This window comes from Octopus bimaculoides, chromosome 10, assembly GCF_046866305.1.
Source record: "Octopus bimaculoides isolate indiv1 chromosome 10, ASM4686630v1, whole genome shotgun sequence".
NCBI classification, from domain to species: Eukaryota; Metazoa; Mollusca; class Cephalopoda; order Octopoda; family Octopodidae; genus Octopus; species Octopus bimaculoides.
This window is the reverse complement of record NC_142937.1, coordinates 16,460,904-16,482,095: the sequence shown is the minus strand read 5'-3', so window position 1 is coordinate 16,482,095 and position 21,192 is coordinate 16,460,904. Positions and strand designations below refer to the sequence as shown.

Sequence of the window (21,192 nt, the reverse complement as noted above, 5' to 3'; positions counted from 1 at the left end):
ATTTATTCCAGAAAAAGATGATGAACTTACTTAATGCCTGGCTTTATTCCAGGCCCTCTAATGATTAGAGGGACACGTACATCAAAGTCATAGGGCATTGCTTTTCCTTTAATAAGACCAAATTGTCCAAGATGATAGCCATGGTCAGATGTGTATAAAATATAGGTATCATCTAATTCACCAAGGGTCTTCAGTTCTGCGCCAACCTACAAATTAAGAAAAATAGATAATTACAGAGAAAATCATCATTTAGAGTCCATTTTCCATGAGGCATGGATTGGATATAACATTATTAAAATTAAAGTATAATAAAAATTAAAATACAATTAAAATACAGCTACTCAGTAAAATATTGGCTATAATAATATTTACCATGTTTTTGTTTTTCTATTTTTTAAAGTCAAAACCAAAATAAAAAGCAATCCACAACTTACAGAAATGCTTCTGGTACAGAAAAGATGAAAAGATCCACTTAAGCTTACAGTAAACTACTTAACCACACAGCCAGTGCCTAATGTATAAAATATATTCTCTTATTCTATTCTATTATTGGTTTCAGCTAGAGGCTGTGGCCATGCTGGGGTGCTGCCACATAATTGCTTTTCCATAAATAATTTTCCTATTTTTTAGCAAAATGCAGCAGCAAGATAAATAGAAAATGATTTTGTCAGTTATGGAATGAAATATGCCAAAAGGAGTTTGATACTCCTTTCATCATCATCATCATCATCATTTAACATCCGTTGTCCATGCTGGCATGGGTTGGACAATTTGACCAGGGCTGATAAGCTGAGGGGTTGCACCAGATTCCAGTTTGATTTGGCATGGTTTCTACGGCTGAATGTCTTTCCTAATGCCAACCACTCCGAGAGTGTAATGGGGTGCTTTTACATGCCACCAACATGGGTGCCATTTGCGTGACACCAGTATCTGCCATGACTACAATTTCAATCGGCTTGATAGATCTTCCTTCTCAAACACAGCATATTACCAAAGGCCTCAGCCATTTATCATTGCCTCTGTGAGGCCCAGCACTCGAAAGGTGCTTTTTACATGCCACCGGCACAGTTGCTAGCCTGTGACACCAGCATCAGCCACATTACTTCAGTGAGGTCCAACACTCAAAATGTGTTTTTTAGGTGCCACCAGCACAGGTGCCTGTTACATGACACCAACAATGGTCACAACTATGATTTCACTTGGCTTGATGGGTCTTTGCAAGTATGGCATATCGCCAAACATCTCAGTTGCTAGTCATTGCCTCCGTGAGGCCCAGCATTCAAAGATCATGCTTCACCACCTTATCCCATGTCTTCCTGGGTCTCCCTTTTCCACAGCTTCCTTCTACTGGTAGAGATCGGTACTTCTTCACACAACTGTCCACATCACATGACCATACCAATGCAGTCATCTCTCTTGCACACCACGTCTGATGCTTTTTATGCCCACCTTTTCTCTCAAGATGCTTACACTCTGTCGTGCATGCACACTGACATTGCATATCCAGCAAAGCATACTAGCTTCATTTCTTTCAAGCCTATGCATGTCCTCAGCAGTCACAGCCCATGTTTCACTGCCATGTAGCAAAGCTGTTCGCACACAGGTATCATAGAATTTGTCTTTCACTCTGAGGGAGAGACCCTTTGTTACCATCTTAGTAAATGATACCATTCTATAAGGGCCAGGTTAGCAAGGTAAACCTTTGACAGTGACTCTCTCAAACAGACATCTCTAATTGTTACCAAAATAGTTCTCGTGTCTTACTCCAGGGGCTAAAATGAATAGTCTCTGGAGTAAGGCATTTTGTATAAAGCCAAGTTCAACCTGGCTGTCTTTTTGGTACAATCTTACAACTTGGAAAGGAAAAGAAACTGCAAAGGAAGAGAAGTTCTGTGATTTTCAAAAACTGGAGACAAGAATACATTTGGACCAACACAGTTACAAAATTATTCACAGATGGTAACCGATTTATATCATCACTCCTTCTTAACTCTTTTCTTTCCATATTTCTGTTGAAATACAGTCTTTATTTCAAGTAATTTTTTTAAAAAAGGTAAAATTTGCTAAAATAATTTTGTCAATATTAAACTGGTGTTTGGAATTTAAAACGACAGCATTTTTATTGAAATTCTTATCATGGATCCAAAAGATAGTCTTGTGTGGGTTGATATCTAAAGAGTTAAATCACACCCTACCATCATTGGTTGATGTCTGGGATTTTACTAAGATTAAATAAATAAAAAAATGACTGGATGGTCATGGCTGGGATGCCTTTGACCTTAGCTCTGCTTCACCATTTTCTCACCATATTTCTGTTGAAATACACTGTCTTTGTTTGAGTCAATTTTGAAAATGAAGAATTCAATAAAAATAACCTTGTTATTAAGCGGACGTTTGGAACATTAATTTGAAACTTTAATGGAAGATATTTTATTTAGATGACTTTACAACAAAATATATCATAGAACCATGGGTAATCCCAGTCAGATTGGAATCAACAGAACAAAAGTAGACACCATCATACAGTAAAAGTATTGCATACAATTCCTGTATGAAATAGGTAAAGAAATCAAAAACCAAAAACAGGAATTGTTCATATTGTTTAGAAGAGCTCACCTTTTCAACTAAATCATCAACCGACTGCAACGTTTGGAGACGTTTCATCTGCAATCTGTCAGTGAATAACTGATGAATTGGTTCCATTTTCTGCATATGTTGAAGTAACCATTGCTTGTCTTTGTTTGGAGCATAATTCCAACTTGGTGTTCTTTAAAAATAAAAGTCAGTAGATTTAGTGAATAAAACACAGAAACTAGACAAATATGTCATAATTTATTAGATAGAAGTAAAGTTTCATATTTACAAATGAAAAGAAATAAGAGGTAGTGATGTTCATGACTCCCACAAGGATTTAAACCTTTTAGCATTCAGATTACTCTATCACATGTTATGCTTATTTATTCACTTTTTTTTTAAGTAACTAAAGTAACTATGCATTATCATGTAACTTCAAGATATTGATGACATGATTATTTTTAGAATGACACAGCAAGGCAGGATCTGACTAGTTTGAACATAAAACAGGTAGAAGATTTGGGCTGGACATGGCTGGTTCATATGCTAAAGGGCTAAACAATTTATATGTTAAAAATGATGTCAGCAAATTTAAAACTAGGTCACCAATTCAGTTTGCTAAAAACTTTGACACATTGTTGCAGTTACAACACTGCACACATATAGTTGCATTCCTTAGGTGCATACATACCTACACCCTCACACTGAATAAATTGAAATGTAATACATATATATATATATATATACACAAATAATATTCCAAGGCATAGTAGATCAATGTCATGTGTTCAAAACTTATGTAGCATTACTTCTAATGTCCAATACACAAGGCTGCATCACTGGGAGGATAGCTAACCACCAATATGTAAAACTCTATAACCTCTGACCTCCCAACAAACATGGAGAGAAATTCATGTAGAAATTGAAAAAAATAAACCATTTGTTGTGTACCGATATTTTAATAGGATCTTGTCTTTTCTTGTACATCTATTAATATATTCTGCCGTTGGTGCACAATATATTAATAAATATCTATTAATACAGGTAAAATTCTTAACAGACTGAGTGAATTAAGAAAACAGCTGGGGATTAAAGCTATGTTGCTTTTGAAGAAGGAAAATAGAATCTGTGAGAAAATATGATAAGAATGTAGAGTAACAACTGTGTCAGAGAAAATGGTAGAACTAATAAAGGATTAACTGGAATAGTTAAAGATTACAAATGAAATAAACCAAATGGATTGAGATAATTTTGTAAAATGTCTCAACATTATAGCATCATGCAGAACAAGAAAATAACAGTGATAATGGTGCAGATACTAATTAAAGTAATAATTCTTGGAATGCTGAAATTTATTTTCTCAAACTCAAAGTTACACCTTCTTATCCATAGATAATTAAATTCTTCTAGCGACTTTATCTATTTTTCTCTTATTTATTCATTTCTCTATTTCTAAAGCAATGACTTTTAGAATGTAATATTGAGTAAAATTCTTCAACTGTCTCCAAGAATGGTGAAGCTATCACAGAAAAAGGAGGAAAGATATCATTAAGTTTTGCATGACATTCAGATATGAGGCATGAGGTTTCTGAGTTCAAATTTCAATAAGCTCAAGATTTGCCACCAGAATACTAAAATAAATAACAGTAACACATATGTTAAGTGACTAGTGTCGTATCTACCTTCATTAAAGACAAAGTTTAGATTGATTAAGTAAATAAGATCTTGGACTCACTAGAGATGAGTTCAAATTCACTGCAAGTGTTTTGATGTGCGTTTCTGAGAAAAACATTTTTGCTTCAGCTCACTTCTCAAAAAATAGTTACCATATTGCTTGGAACTGTTACCTTCCACCATTATAAAGGGAAAAGCGCTTGCACTTTGCTGGACATTGTTGGTGAACTAAACAAGAGCTGGCAAGTGACCTACTGCTATGGATGCCAAAGCATGGCCATACTAGAGCAGGTCATCCAAACACAATGTATGTAAATCAACTCACCAGAAACATTGGATGCCGGCCCAAAGACCTCCCTCAACTAGCGCAGGATTGAGATGGATGGCATGCATGGGTTTAAAAGGTCTTATGATAATGGTTCCTTGAAACTAAAGCTAAATACTAGTTCTTTTAAACTTCTTAAAATGCAGGGAGTATTTTCTCATACTTGTTTCAGTCATTAGACTGGCCATGCTGAAGCACAGCCATGAAGAATTTTGGTCAAATGAATCAACCCCAGTGCTTATTGTTTTTAAGCCTGGTACTTAGTCTATTGGTTTCTTTGATCGAACTCCTAAGTTACAGGGACATCAACACACTAACAGTCAAGTGGTGGTTGGAGACAAACACTAACACACACACATATACAACATGCTTCTTCCAGTTACCTTTGAGCAAATCTATTCACGAGGCCTTGGTTGGCCTAGAATATAGTGAGAGACACCTGCCCAACATGCCACACAGTGGGACTGAACCTGGGACCATGTGGTTAGGAAGCAACCTCTTTACCACACAGCTATGCCTACACCTATGTTATTTACATAACATTTTATTCATGTTTTCATTAAGAGAGGTCTGGGCCTCGTAAGGTGATCTCATATCTTTCTAAATCACTGTCATAATCATTTATCTTTTACTAGTTTCTTGTTTCAGTCATGCGGGGCTGCTGCTGCCTTGGAAGGTTTTTAGTTGAACCAATCAACCCTAGAAATTATTTGTTAAGTCTGCTGCTTATTCTAGGAGTCACTTTTGCCAAACCACTAAGTTGCAGGGATGTAAACAAAACACCAGTTGTCAAGCTGTATGGAGGGACATGGACACACACACACACACACACACACACAACATGCTTCACACAGTTTGGGACAACCAAATTCATTAACAAAGTATCAATCAGCCTGGGGCTATAGTAGGAGAAAGTTGTTCAAAGTGCTGCACAGTGGGACTGAACTCAAAATCACATGGTTGCAGAGCAAGTTTCTTAACCACACAGTCATGCCTGCACCTCTAGCTATTCATCTTAAATTTTATTTCATCATGACAAAAATTACTTGTGTCTAAAACTCAACATTAACTTTACCGTTTTTATACAAAAAATTATAAGAAGATATTATTGCCAGATTCATAGAAAAAAAATTTTAATGGGATTTCTGTTTCCTTACAAAAAATGTTGTTCATATATTCTACTATTAAACATGAAATCAAAACAAAACAAAAATAAAATAAAATTTCCAACGATCAAAGCAATTAATTAGAAATTGAACAGAAAGATAAATAAAAGCGGAAAAGAAAAATGGGAGAGAAATAGTCGTTTATGTTTCACATAAAAAGCATTTTTTAGTTAATGAGAAAAAGAAAAGAAGCAAGGTACGTTGTTTGTGTGTATGTTTGTCGAAAAGGAGTGAGGTTAAATGCCAATATTCCTTCAGCCATCTGGTCTATTATTAAGTTTTTGACAAGTCACAGGGTCTAGATACATACATTACTGACACACACAACACAGAGAAAACTGCTTTGTTAATATGTTGCTGAGTCACTAACTCCAGAAAACCAGATGCGGTAGCTTGAATGGCTTTTTTTTTTTTTGTGTGTAGCAAAATTCAGCAGTTATTACCAATTACATTTGCATGTGTGAATAGACACAAAGACACACACATATAAACACAGAGAGGAGCTAAAAGCTTTCGTATTGTTTGATGGCTGAATCTTGTTGTTATGCCGAATACAGGGAAATGCAATGAAACGAAAAATCACAAACACCAACAAGTTTTGTCTATTCTTAATATCAAACTGGTTTCCACTTTACTGTGTTAATATACGCCAATCAACAATAACAAACTTGACAATTCAGTTATAAACATACCAACAAATAGGAATTTCTAGAGTTGTGTGTGTGTGTGTGTGTGGTCAATTTGAGGGAGTTATAACCTCATTAGGGATTATGTAATCCAAGACCGGTTAATCTCTATCATATAATGCGAAAGTCACTTGTATATGTTACGGATTATTGTAATTATATATATTATTAATATTGAAGGATAGAAAAAGGAGAGAAATGGATGCATGAAAAATTTATTTGTATGTTAAACAATTTTGAAAAATTTCTTTTAGAAACATTGCAATACAAATAAATTGATTATAAGTTGTAAAGCTGAAAAAGAATTTTAAAAACCTACTTATGTTTCTATGCTATCCCCTAGTTAATTAGAAATTCTAAGCATTTGGTTAAATGCTAAGAAAAAATCATATTCTAACTATATGAGGTAGAACTTCAGGGTTTTTAAAACCCTCCATGCATCCTTCAAAAATGATAACCTAAGCCCTACAAGTTCATAAAAATCCTGAAGAAGTTCTACCCCATATAGTTAGAATATGATTTTTTTCTTAGCATTTAACCAAATGCTTAGAATTTCTAATTAACTAGGGGATAGCATAGAAACATGAGTAAGTTTTTTAAATTCTTTTTCAGCTTTACAACTTATAATCAATTTATTTGTATTGTAATGTTTCTAAAAGAAATTTTTCAACACTTTTTAACATACAGATAAATTTTTCATACATCCAATTCATTCTATTTTCTTTCCTTCAATATTAATTATATATATATATATATATATATATATATATATATATATAAGTTAAAAAAACACACAAAAAACAATAACATAAAAACAACAAAGTGAGGACGTGATACGGATAGTGTTATTGGACACTCGGGAAAGGAAGGAGAGAGAGTGTATGACGTTTCGGGCGGAGCCCTTCGTCGGAAAGACAGAAAGTTCGGAGAATGGAAAAACGGAGGAAGAGGAAAATGGCACCGATGCCCACGAGGTTACATTGTGAAAGGACCGGAAGAGGAGGTGGTGGGCGAAAAGTTCTTTTTAAGACAGGAGAGTGAAAAAGGGAGGTGAATATCTGTGTGTGCGCGAGAGTCTGCGAGTGTGTGTGTGATACACACAAGCCACCCATTACACTAACAACAAAGCCATTTCTCCTAATAAATATAAGAGGCCTGCTACAGAACAAATGCAAATTGCACACCTGAAGAATCTTTCTGCATGCAATCAAGCTATATGCATTGCACTCACAGAAACACATTTGTCTGCAGGCATAAATGACATATGTTATCTTCCATCCAGACAGAAGTCATGGTGGAGTTGCAATGTACATCCACGAAGATGTCACACCATTAACTCTGTTACTGAACTCGGACTCAGGGTGTGACACACTCATAATACATCTACAGCAACTTGATATAGTGATATGCACACTAAATCACCCACTTGATACCTCAAATCATGATTGAAAATTTGAGGAAAGCTTCAGTGCAATAACAGAAATACTAACACAACTGGAGCAATGTACTACTATATTCCTGATGGGTGACTTCAACTTCCTCAGCATCAGGTGGCCTGATGGCAACATAACCCCAGGAATGATGCACAAAGAGTGAAATCAAGCAGAATCTTTACTTGATCTTACAAAAATGCAGAACATACTATCTCCAACCAGGCACAAAAATATCCTGGACCTCTGTTTTACAAACAATGTGGAAATTATCCACAACGTAAATATATCACCAACAATATTCTCAGACCATAACATGATTGAACTGACAACGTATGGCCTGGAATTAACTAAAGATAGACTCTGCACAGATGGCGCTCAAACCCTATCCAGCCTAAATTTCTATAAGACTGACTGGAAGTCACTTGAAAAACAGATACTCCAACAGAACTGGCCTAAAAGCTTCTCTATGCAAGACATAAATGTGAAACTCAATAAATTCATGTCAATAATGCAAGCCATATGCATTAAATATGTCCCAGAGAAGGGAGCCAATACACACAAAAACACCATTCCCCGAGTCAGGAGAATACTAATGTGGTGGAGAATAAAGATCTCGAAACATTTAAACAGATCTACATGGTATTGATGTGGAAGTTTCCAAGGAACATCTAGACAGGTTTCTATCTTGAGATACCAACTGAACCCACATCATGGCAGGAGACACAAAGAAGTGCAGCTCCAACATGCTACTTCACCAAAGACAATACTGGAAACAACACCAAGTAACTACAGGTGGTGTACCAGCATGACCTCAGCCCTGGGCTGAAACCAGTGAAAGGTAAAAGATAAAAAGATATATATTCTGGTCCTTTACCAAATGGAATATTTTACAGAATATTACTAATTAATTAATTAACCTCACTTAGGTGGTTCTGAAATTGATATTCCATCAAACATTACCAACCATTGATTGTCAAATTTATCTTAATTTAAAATTTCTACACAATTCTGCTCCACAAGCTTTTCAGTACCATATTTCAGCTGAAACACATTGCTTTTATTTCAATTAATTTTGAAAATAATGACGAATTTAGTAAAATAGCTGTCATTATTGAACTGAATTTGGAACATAAATTAACATGAAATTTTAATTAAGAGTTTTAATTTACAACATTTTAAAGCAGGAAGTTTGTATGATAGAACTAAGGGAAGTCTCAGTTGGGTTGGTATCAAAAGGGTTAAACCAAAGCCAGAATGTTGTATTGATCAGAAAATATGGCTCTTTAGATTATATATATCGATAAACCCCTTCAGAGTGTTTAAATACATTGCAATTTGTGGGGGATTTTATGTGTGCACGTAATCAAAAGGAAAATCATAATTCATATAAAACAAACCAGGTATCTGGAGATAACATCTACCCAGAAGTGCTAAACATGGATTTATATTTCAGTACTTTACTTTGATAACTCTGATAGGTTTCAACCAGTATAGGTCCAGACCATGTCTAACTTAACCCATTAAGTCCCAGAGTACTTAAATTTCTGAATATTACTTATAAATTTTTACAGATGATTGAAAATAGGTTAAAATGAAAAAAAAAAAATTATTAAAATTCCTTTGCTTCAAGTAGAAATGGAAATACTTGGTGTCCTATAAATAGGACACCGAGACAATGTGATATAGCTTATTTAATACAGTTCTATATTTAAGAGTTGAGGATTTATGTACATTATTTACATTATTTACATTTGACGGATATTTGTCCTCATCTTGTTTGTTGTTAACACAACGTTTTGGCTGAAATACCCTCCAGCCTTCATCAGGTGTCTTGGGGAAATTTCAAACTTGGGTTCTCATTCCTAAGGTATTTTTCAATGTTGTTGTTATTATTATTATTCAGGTCACTGCCTGGAATCGAACTTGGAATCTTGGGGTTAGTAGCCTGCGCTCTAAACCACTATGCCATGGCATATGGCATAGTGGTTAAGTGCGTGGGCTACTAACCTCAAGATTCTGAGTTCAATTCCAGATAGTGACCTGAACGACGATGATGGCGGCGGCGGCGACGACGACGACGACGATGATGACGAAAAATACCTTAGGAATGAGAATCCAGGTTCGAAATTTCCCCAAGACACCTGATGGAGGCTGGAGGGTATATCAGCTGAAACGTTGTGTTAGCAACAAACAAGATGAGGACAAATATCCGTCAAATGTAAATAATGTAAATAAATTTATTTAATGTTCTCATTTAGTGTCCTATTTACAGGACAGTGGGACTTAATGGGTTAATAGCACCACCTGGTATTTAATAGCACAATACTACATTTCAATCAAAGTTTCTCTAACCCTATAGAAAGGACTGGGTGATCTTTTCCAAAAATCTTAGATTTATCAACAGGACAACACAATGTTGGATCCAGTATCTCATAACAATGACTATGTTCTGCAGTAGATTACTTCTAATTCATCATATTCTGTTATAATCATCTTTTCAAGAAAAGCCCATAAAGTGCTGAACTACATACCAAAAGGTAAAGGATTTGAGTTACACAAGAAACTGTCAATCATAAATAATGTACCTGTTCATTCAACCTACATAAATCAAGTTAACAAAGGAACCTCTATGTGGTTAAGTGACTTGCTAAAAATAACAGTCAAAACTCCCTCAAATCACACCTTACCATCTTGAAAAAAATAGATACACTGGGTTATTTACTTTGGCCATGGGAAAATATTACCTTATTTGGAAAACAGGTGAGAGCCAGCAACAGAATGGGCATACAGCCTTGGAAAATCTGCCAGATCCATGCAAGGATGCAAAAATGGGCATTGTATGTACTCCTTAATTAAAAGTAGAATAAAGATATAAAAGCATCCTAATTAATTATTAATCAAATTTATGTATTTCCAAAAATCTACCTTAATTACCAAATATCTATGAATGTCCAGCTTGTACTCTAACGATATGTTGATCAAGTCTGTATACCTGTTAAATGTACCTTAATTACATGTTGACCAAGTCAGTATACCTGTGAGATGTTGCATTAGCAAATAAATGCTGATACTGGGGTGCTGCATCTTCTGTTCCATGTGGTGCTGGTACACTCAAAACCATCAGGACGGGTCTAAAGGAAACAAATTAGACCAAATTAAACCAATCTGTAGAAAGAGCCAACAAAGAAGTACAAAGAAACAAAACTGTTAAAAGGATATGGAATAGGTATAGGCATGACTGTTGAGTTAAGGAGCTTGCTTCCTGACCACAACATTTCAGATTCAGTCTCATTATGTGACATCTTGGACAAATATCATCTACTACAGCTCCAGGCCAACCAAAGCCTTGCAAGTGAATTTGGTAGATAGAAACTGAAAGAAGCCCACTGTATACATGTGTGTGTAAATATAGATATATGGGTGGGGGGAACTAGTAAGTTTGCTTCTCAACCACACGGTTTCACATTCAGTCCCATTGCATGCTACCTTAGGAATGTGTCTTCTGCTATGGCCTTGTGATTGAATGTGTAAAAGTGCTTGTGTCTCCTTTCTATTTCTTTATTAGGCACAAGACCCCCAAACACAGAGAGGGACACCACAAGAACAGATACAACACCACGGTGGGGACAAAAAATATAAAACGAATGTATATGAGATGAAATTATATAAAAATGAAGAATGAAAATGGTCGCATGGGCCCCACTCCCATGCAGTACCATTTGAACCTTTATATACATTGTCTATAATTGTTCTTTCTTTCCTGATTGTTTTTTCTTAATCACCATTATTTTTTTCCCTAATGATAACATAAAACATTTTACTCTTTTTTTTTTCTTTTTTCCTACTTTTTCAACACAATTTAGCATACTTATTTTTTCTTTTTAATAATATTTCAAGAGTGGTTCTATGTCTGTTAGTTCCACTGCTGGTGGCAATTCTTTGAATTCCACCCTCACTCCTGGTGGGTCAATACTGTCTCCACACATCTCCTTTAATTTCTTGTAGTTTTTCTTTTCAATTACTATTGCCTTCATATCTTCTAAATATATATATGATGGCACCTTCACTCTTACTATTGATTGGAACTTAATTTTTTTTTTTTTGTTTCTATGTTTTTTGGGTACGTCACGTAATACCATTGACCATTTCCTCCTTGTATTTTCTTTCCTTTTTCTTGCTGGACTCTTTGTACCTTCTTTTCTTCCTCCACTCTAAACAGTCTCTCCATCTCACCTTTGTTCAGTTAGACTTCTGAATCTCCTTCCTCCACTGGAGCAACCGGTATCTTTACTGATGACTCTCCCTTACATAACTCCACTTTTTCAGCTTTCTTTTTACTTTCTTTATCTATCACCATTTTTTCTTCCTCCTTGCTGGCCACCTTCATAATCTTTTTTCCCACCTCTTCTCTCTTCTTTTTCTGCTTCTCTCCACTCCTCCTCCTTTTTTTAACCACAGTGAATTCTTCCTCTGTTGCTTTTTCTGTTGCCTTGACCTGTACTACCTGGTCAATACTCTCCTGTCTCTCCACCTGCTCCATCTGTTTTCTCTGAGTGCACCATGCCTTCATGTGGCCCTTTTCTCCACATGTGTAGCATATCAGCGGCCTGCCCTCCACTATAACTCTCAGTCTCACGTCTTTGGGAGCACTATTTCGTCCACTATGCTGTGTCTCCTTTCATAAAGCTGGTGCCACAAAAAAAGTACCCAGTACACTGTATAAAGTTGTTGGTGTTTGGAAGGTCAAAGCAGACACTAGAGCCTGACAGTCTTCTGGTTTGTCAGATACTATCAAACCATACATCCTTAATAAGGGTTGATGATGATGATGATGATGATGATGATGATGTGTGTCATTATCTTGACATCGTATGAAAGATGTGAAGCAAGTGTCACTGTCAGCAAGTGGTGGCCTTCATTTCCAATGTTTCATGTAAACATGTCCAGCTAGGGAGAAATATTACCATGCTTGGCAACAGGAAGGGCATCTGACCATAGAAAATCTACCTAAACAATTTCCATCTGACCCATGCAAGCATGGAAAAATGGACATTAAAATGATGATGATGATGATGATGATGATGATGAGGAGGAGGAGGAGGAGGAGGAGGAGGAGGAGGAGGAGGAGGAGGAGGAGGAGGAGGAGGAGGAAGAATCCAGAATATTTCTTTTAAAAGCTTGGAATTAAAACACCAAAACAATATATTTCCAAAAAATATTTTGTCATAAAATAATTCCCAAAATGTAAGCAAATAGTGAAAAAAAAGATTATGAAGAAAAATAAAACCCATAAAATTAAAAACGTACTTATTCTGAAATAGCTGTTTACTCTGTTTGAGAAACGTAACACTGTCATTGGCGATGAGGTCTGTGAAATAGTCTTCATAATAGTTATCACCATGCTTCATCCTTTTACCATTAAAATTGACAGAATAATTATAAAATCGAGAATTGCGTATCAGCCCCATCCATTCTCTCCAGCCAGGAGGAATATAAGAGCCGTTATATTCATTAAGATATTTCCCAAAATAACCTGAAAATGTAGAAGAAAAGCGAATATATTAGCTTCAAGTTATCAAATTTCTCAAATGGAATTTCAAATAAGCATATAAAATATATAAATAAAATATTGATTTATTTTACTTTAAAATGTAAACAAATTTCAAGTTAATGATTAGGGGGCTTCGTATTTTAAAAGCTTGTGTTACAGACTATTAACTTTCTTGTAGAAGTTTTTTATGTACAATGATAAGAAGAGTAAGCCAGGTGTTACTTTAGAAAGATACCAAATATAATTTTCATTCTAGCCATATATTCGCTATGAATGTTACCAGATTTACTAGATTTTAATTAGTTGATTTTAACCTTTTTGATAGCAACCTACCTGAGACTACCCCAGGTTCTAAGGAACTTGCCATTTTAAAGAGGGCTAAATTAAAACTGTCCATCAAAATTTCATGTAAATTCACATTCCAAACACCATCACAATAGTGTCAAAGTTATTTTATTAAATTCATTATTTTCAAAATTAATTAAAACAAAGGCAATGTATTTCAACAGAAATATGGTAACAAAAGGTTAAAGTGATCTACATCAAAACCTCCCATCAAAATTCATGTTAATTTGTTCCAAAAACCAGCTTAATAATAACAAAAGTTATTTTATTAAATTCATTATTTTCAAAATGAACTGAAATTAAGTCAGTGTATTTCAACTGAAACATGGTAAGGAAAAGGTTAATTAATGAAGCAAGTTGAAATATATCAGAGAAATGTACCAATAAATGTTCATGTCAATCTTAAAATCATTCCAATCCAGTGAATAATTAGATATATGTAGTGTTGATTAGTCAATACCAAAAACAAAAAAAATAATAAATAAATAAAAAGAGGAAGCATAAGCAACAGAAACAATTTTTTAATCAATACAGCCACAAAGAGAAGTAGGCAAAACATTAAATTATATCCTAAGAGTTTTCTTAATGTTTTACACATGCACTGGACAAAGCTTAACATGAAATAGCATTTAACAACAACAAAAAAAAAAAAGAAAGAAAGAAACTAAAAAAGTTTGCTAGTAAAGTGGAGAGCAATATTGAATGAAATGAAAGCTGGTCAGTGTATTGACCACTGCCACTTACCAGTTCGATAACCTTGGTCACTCAGATATGTAGCAAAACTCCTGGTCTCGTAATTCTGCTGCCATTGTGTAGAGGAACAGTTTTCATTGTTAGTGAAAACATTATGGTTATGGCTGTACATACCAGTCAATAATGTACTCCGAGATGGACAACACATTGGTGTTGAAACAAAAGAATTATTGAAGAAAGCACCATTGTTGGTCAAGAGTTTCCTGGTTTTAGGCATATAATCTAAAGAACCTGTTCAAGAGGAAAATTAAACTTGAAAGATTTCTAAAACAAAAATAAAGACATAAATGGTTAATCTTTTTTTTTGTAATATATTTTAATCCTTTTCATATCCAACCCACCTGTGACTGATCCTAATTTTATGACACAAATTTCCTGTTTTAAAGTGATCTAAATTAAAACCTTCCATCAAAATTTCATGTTAATTTATGATCCAAGCACCAGCTTAATACAGAGTTTTATTTTTTTAATGAATTACTTTTTAAATTAATTGAAATAAAGGCAGTGTATTTCAACAGAAATAAGGCAACGAGAGGGTTAATACTGATTTCAAATTATGGCACAAGGCCAGCAATTTCAGGGGAGGGCATAATTCAAGGCACAAGGCCAGCAATTTCAGAGGAGGGCATAATTCAAGGCACAAGGCCAGCAATTTCAGGAGAGGGCATAAATCAATTACATTGACCCAAGTGCTCAGCTGGTACTTATTTTATTGACCTCTAAAGGATGGAAAGCAAAATTGACCTTGGCGGAATTTGAACTGAGAACAAAGATGGATGAAATCCATTTTGACCAGCATGCTAACAATTCTGCCAACTCACTACCTTCAAATGTGCTAATATTAAGTATAATTTATTTACCCTATGCTACTTTGTAGAAATCTCAAATTTGTCTTCCATTCATATCTCTCTCTCTCCCTCACACACAAATGTATTCTTTCTCATCTATACACACACACACACACAAATGTATTCTTTCTCATCTACACACACACACACACACATGACTAGGTTTAATACCCAGTCCTCAGTTACTTAAAGTTCACTCTGTTGCAAACATTTTCACTAGCCCCTCAATTTCCTCCTCAACCAGATTTTTCCAACAGATAAGAACCTGCAGATGTTTCAGCTCTGCATTGATCACATCAAATCCCACCATTCTAGGGCTACCCGCAAAGGTTATGGGCATTGTCCCTCCATCTTTAACTTATAAAGCACACACACTTTCCTCCCTCCCTCCTCCCTCTCTCTCTTTCTGACACATATATACCTACAGATATCCACAAAAATAAATGAAGCATTTGTATATACAAGTACACACATACATAAACACAATTTCCAATCAATTGTTAAATCAGTCATGAAAAGAAACGATAAAACACAAAAAGCTATTATTTCATTATATTGCGTTAATCTTTGTTCCATAGTTTGTTCCAAACTATCAAAGAACCAAAATCACCATCAAATCAAAGTTGCTTGCTATTTTAAAAATCTATGAAATAAGAGCTGAGAATATGTTAACTGGACGTCACTGTGACCTATGGCTACATCAACATCTATATGAATATTCCAGATCAGGTCAAATTCAAAGATAATCATCATTTCAACATCCACTTTTCTGCAGATTATTTTTCAGTTGGATGCCCTTCCTGTTACCAACACATCTTTCCAAGTAAGGTAATATTTCCCCATGACCAGACATGTTTTCATGGAAGATGGGAAATGAACAACATTGCTTGTATGATGATGATGTTTGTTTACAAAAAAGGCTACACACATACACACACACACACACACACACACATACACACACACACCAAAGGATTTCTTTCAGTTTCTGTCTACCAAATCTACTCACAGGGCTTTATTTATCTTGCAATTAGAAAACACTTGCTCAAAATGCCACACAATGGCACAGAACCTGAAATTACATGACTGGGAAGCAAATTTCTCCATACATCTCCACCTGTGAGTCCATGTACACACAAACACACATATTATATAATTTACTGTTCTGTTAAAGTAAGATCAAAAAAAAAATACTCCATCTAGTGAGAGATAAATATTACTTAATATACACTGTATTACAATAAGGGCTACTAAAAGTATCTTGTTATTAAGACATGTTCAGCAGGTTTTATAACATGTCCTGTGTCTCCAAGCAATCTACGGGCTCTGAGCATATGGTTAGTTCTATGTGAAAATCAGGATGCTGATACATGATCATAAGCTCAAACCTCATGTCAGCCAATATGCATACGCCTAGAGAAGGAATATTAAATCTATCTGCCACAATTTGTTGGATGATTAAGAGGTCTATGGAGAAGTAATTAGTGGCAGGAAGGACACATCCAGCTGTTATTCTAATTATTATTCCAAAAGTTATTTTCTATCCAATTTTTTCCCATTTTAGAGGGGGGAAAAAAATCAAGAAATTGTTGTAAGCCATTAAACAACTATAAGATCAAAATGACACACACAAAAATAATAATCACTCGTAGAATTATTATGAAATACATTTTACACCAAAAATTTTCACTAACAAATGCAAATTTGTGGAACCTTTGGATATGCCGCCGCCGCCACCGCCACCACCACCACCACCATCATCATCATCATCATCAAACATTCACTTTTTCAGGCTTGCATAGTCACACAGAATTTGTTGAAGCAGATTTTTTATGGCTGAATGCCCTTCCTAATGACAACCATCACCTCTTTCCAAGAAAAGTAATACTAGGTCATCCCATAAATAATGCAGTTTTTCAATTGCATGAACTAAAAGTTGGAGGGGGATGGAATAAACTACCTGCATCAACTTGCTATAATAGAAGACTTATGCCCAAAATGTTGTACAGTGGGATTGAACCTGAAACAAACAGAACAGAGCTAAAGCTGCAAAAAAATAGCAGAAAAATTTCCCTCAAATCATCCCTCTGTAATTTAAAAAATGAGAAAAGTCAACACCGGATAATATAGTTTTCTCCCAATACACTATATATGATACATATTCCCCCTGTTTTTTCTTATTACCAGAGTAACTTGGGACTTATAAAAAGAAGGTGAATTCCAGAATGCATAAAACAAGGACTAACTAGAAGTTTAAAAACAAGTATAGATATTTAGGACAAAGCTACAAAAATGCTTGGATAAACAAAGGGTTAAATAAATAAAACAAATGGTGGATGGGCATGGCTTGATTGGAGCTATCTTATGGCTCAACAATGAAAGAATGAATAAATCAATAAAGATTCATTTAAGCACCAACTTACCAAGTAAAACATCTTGATCATCTGTAAGAATTAAGATGATGTTTGGTTTCTCACTGCGAGTTTTTAATCGAAGCAAACGTTGATGAGATATTTTGGACTTAGCCTCATCACGTCTCCGTAGAGTTTGGATCCTAGTCAATCGGGCAACTGTCAGACAACAGAAGAGCAATACAAAGCACGTGATAAGTGCAAGTCTGGTTAAAAGTAATGTCCAAATCATAGCTAAAAGTACTCCAGAAGGTAAGGTGGTATATAACCCTTGATTATGATGGTGTTGTCATTTCATAAACCTGCAATGAAAGTAGAAAAAGTTCTATTAATGTTCCTGAAATTCTCTTTATAAGATGAGGCTTAGCCTTGTTGATACCACTTGAAACCACACCTGTTCTATGACACAAACTTCCTGTTTTAACCCTTTAGCATTTAAACCAGCCAAAACTGGCCCAAATATTCTACCTGTTTTATGCTCACACCAACCAGATCTAGCCTCTTACACCTACTCTGCTACGTCATTGTAAAAATAAACACTGACATCACTGAAATCTCAAAGCTATGAGATAATGTATGATTAATTCAAAACAATGTGAATAAATAAGTATTCCATCTGAAAGAGTAATGTGAATGTTAAAGGGTTAAAGTGATCTAAATTGAAATCTTCCATCATTAATTAATGTTAATTTCAGTTCAAAACACCAGATTAGTAATGACAAAGTTATTTTACTAAATACATTAACTGTCATTATCAAACTGGTGTCTGGAACATAAAGTAACATGAATTTTTTATGGAAAATTTTAATTTAGATCACCTTAAAATAGGAAGTGTATTTCGTAGAAGCAGGGCCAGCCGCAGGTAGGGCAATACTGAAAGGGTTAACTCACACCCTATCATTGAATTATGTAGTCTGAGATTTACTGTGATCAAACACACACAAAAAATATGATAACATGACCATGGTTGGGATGTCTTTGAACATTGCTTTGTTATTATGTTTCTGTTGAAATAAACTGCTCGTTTCAATTAATTTTGAAAACAATGAAGAGTTTAGTAAAATAACTTTATCATTATTAACCTGGTGTTTGAAACACATTATCATGGAATTTTGATAGATCACTTTAAAATAAGGAATTGGTATCTTAGAACTAGAAACAATCTCATGCAGGTTGGTATCAAAAGAGACGATGTTAATTATTCTATTGTCAGTTTGAATTGTTGTTATTTAGCAGACGCACAGAGTAAATTTGTTTGAGGCTACAATTACATGAAATCCTAACAGGACATTTGCACAGAGATATTGTAACAAAACACTTAACATTTATCTGCAACAAGGCTGAATTCTCTAACCATTCCAACATAAATAAAATAAAATAAGTTGAGTTGCATTAGCATATAATGAAAATTGGTAAAGTTCTGTGTTAGCTGTTATAAATAATTATAGGAACCAAGTCTTACTGGTTTTAGAAACAAACATTTAAAAGACTAAAAATATCCTTGAAAGAGAAGGCAGAATATAATATATTTTCAATAGAAAAAGAAGTATAGTATATGGGACTGACCGACTCACAGAACCAGTTCTGTGAGTCATTTGTCTACCAATGAGTCATGGCTGGGCTTTATATTTAAGTGGAGTATAAACAATGTAATCTGATGCAGCTTTCAAGGTTTGCATTTATTAACCTCTTCAAATTGTTGCATTTGACTTGTGATGGTACAAAAACTCTGTGTGTGTGTGTGTGTGTGTGTGTGTGTGTGTGTGTGTGTGTGTGTGTGTGTGTGTGTGTGTGTGTGCGTGTGCGCATGTACATGCGTGTGCATGGGAGGCTGCTTGAATTTAAATGTGTGATTCATATTTTTACAGAATAAGAGTTCTTTTTTTTATGGATTGTAGGGATTAAAGGGATGAAAACAAACAAAACGAAGTTATCTTTCCTTCTCCCCACCCCACTGCAAAAGGACAACAGCAACGAGCAATGCATTACAATTACATTTTTATGATGATATCTATATGGCTGTCTGTCTATCTATTGATCAATATGTGTGCATGTATAGATACTCTTTTACTCTTTGACTCCTTTCAACCATGTGGCTGTGGTCATGCTGGAGCACCACTTGCTGATTTCCTTAGTCTGGGGTGTTTCACATCACCACTCTTATATGTGCCTTTCTCCCAGCTGTTAGCCCATTTATTATGTATGTATGTGTGTGTGTGTGCGTGCGTTGAGTGTGTGTGTGTGCGTGCGTTGAGTGTGTGTGTGTGTGTGTGTGTGTGTGTGTGTGTGTGTGCATATATATATATATATATATATATATATATATATACACATTTATATATACACACACACACACATATACATATATATATATATATATATATATATATATATATATATATATATATCAGAGGTGACTCCAGGTCATTAGCAATACTCAGGTTCATCACAGATTTCACATAAGACACTCAAAGAATTTCATATTTTCCGCTTTGTTTCTAGCCCCAAATGGCTTGTTTTTTATATCTTCCTCCATGTCTTTTACCTTAAAGGTAAAAATAAAACAACCCTGTAAAACACAACTGACACACAGAATAACAGCAATCAAATAACGACAGCAGAGTGTACAACAAACATCAGTGATCTGATTGTTGCCTGTACTCTTGACAAGAGTTGTCAGTCTTTTATACCTACCAGGCTCATTTGTATTAGCCTGAGTTATTGGTTGTAATTACATACTTGAAGTCAGTGTTGGTAGAAATTAAACCAGCTTACAAATACACGTTCACTTTACTAAATTTATACTTGGACTAAGCCCGAACAGACTGAGTGCCAGAATCACCATATATATATATGAATTAATAAAATATAAATAAATTAACAAATTTAAAATTTTCATTTTAGCAGCAATATTTTAAGCTCTAATTTTAATGAGTTTTTCCTAGTCCTCTACTTTTCCAGGTTTAATTGTTAAGAATATTGCTAGTATGCATCTGCATTTTTCATTGGCTAGTCCAGTGTTTTTACAGGCATTGCAGTAATAGTAAAATTTTAATTTTGCAGTCATTTTGAATTGAAAAATTTCCAAGAAAATTCAAACAAAATTTTGATTTTTTTCATTTGAGTAATTCTCATTTAGAAATTAAATTAAAAATGAATGATAATCATTGCAACTTTGCTTTTCTGGACATAATGTACATACTGTAATTTCAGTACTGTACAGAGACAAAGTTACAAATGAATATATTTAAAGAATGTTGAAAATAATGAAAAAAAAAAAAAAATGAGGATACAAATTTAATAAAATGACTTTATTTTAAATAAATTAAATTAAATTAATATTGAATAGAATATAATTACAAGTAGCATTTGCCTTTTCTGGACAGCCTTACTACAGACTTCAGTACTGCTCCTAGAGACAAAGCC

At 34.6% G+C, this 21,192-nt stretch overlaps 1 protein-coding gene across 13 annotated transcripts in view; it reads right to left on the bottom strand.

The window, feature by feature from the left end:
- LOC106879980 (extracellular sulfatase Sulf-1) overlaps nucleotides 1-21,192 on the bottom strand; it is a 204,746-nt gene that overhangs the window by 107,568 nt on the left and 75,986 nt on the right. For all 13 annotated transcript variants that reach the window (XM_052971048.2, XM_089358413.1, XM_052971050.2 and 10 more), the window contains 6 exons: nucleotides 17,779-18,068; nucleotides 14,499-14,738; nucleotides 13,166-13,391; nucleotides 10,894-10,989; nucleotides 2,617-2,767; nucleotides 31-206 (listed from right to left, as the gene is read on the bottom strand). In XM_052971048.2, the coding sequence (XP_052827008.1) occupies nucleotides 31-206; nucleotides 2,617-2,767; nucleotides 10,894-10,989; nucleotides 13,166-13,391; nucleotides 14,499-14,738; nucleotides 17,779-17,998 (1,109 nt within the window). In that variant the 5' untranslated portion in view covers nucleotides 17,999-18,068. The remainder of the gene's footprint in view (nucleotides 1-30; nucleotides 207-2,616; nucleotides 2,768-10,893; nucleotides 10,990-13,165; nucleotides 13,392-14,498; nucleotides 14,739-17,778; nucleotides 18,069-21,192) is intronic.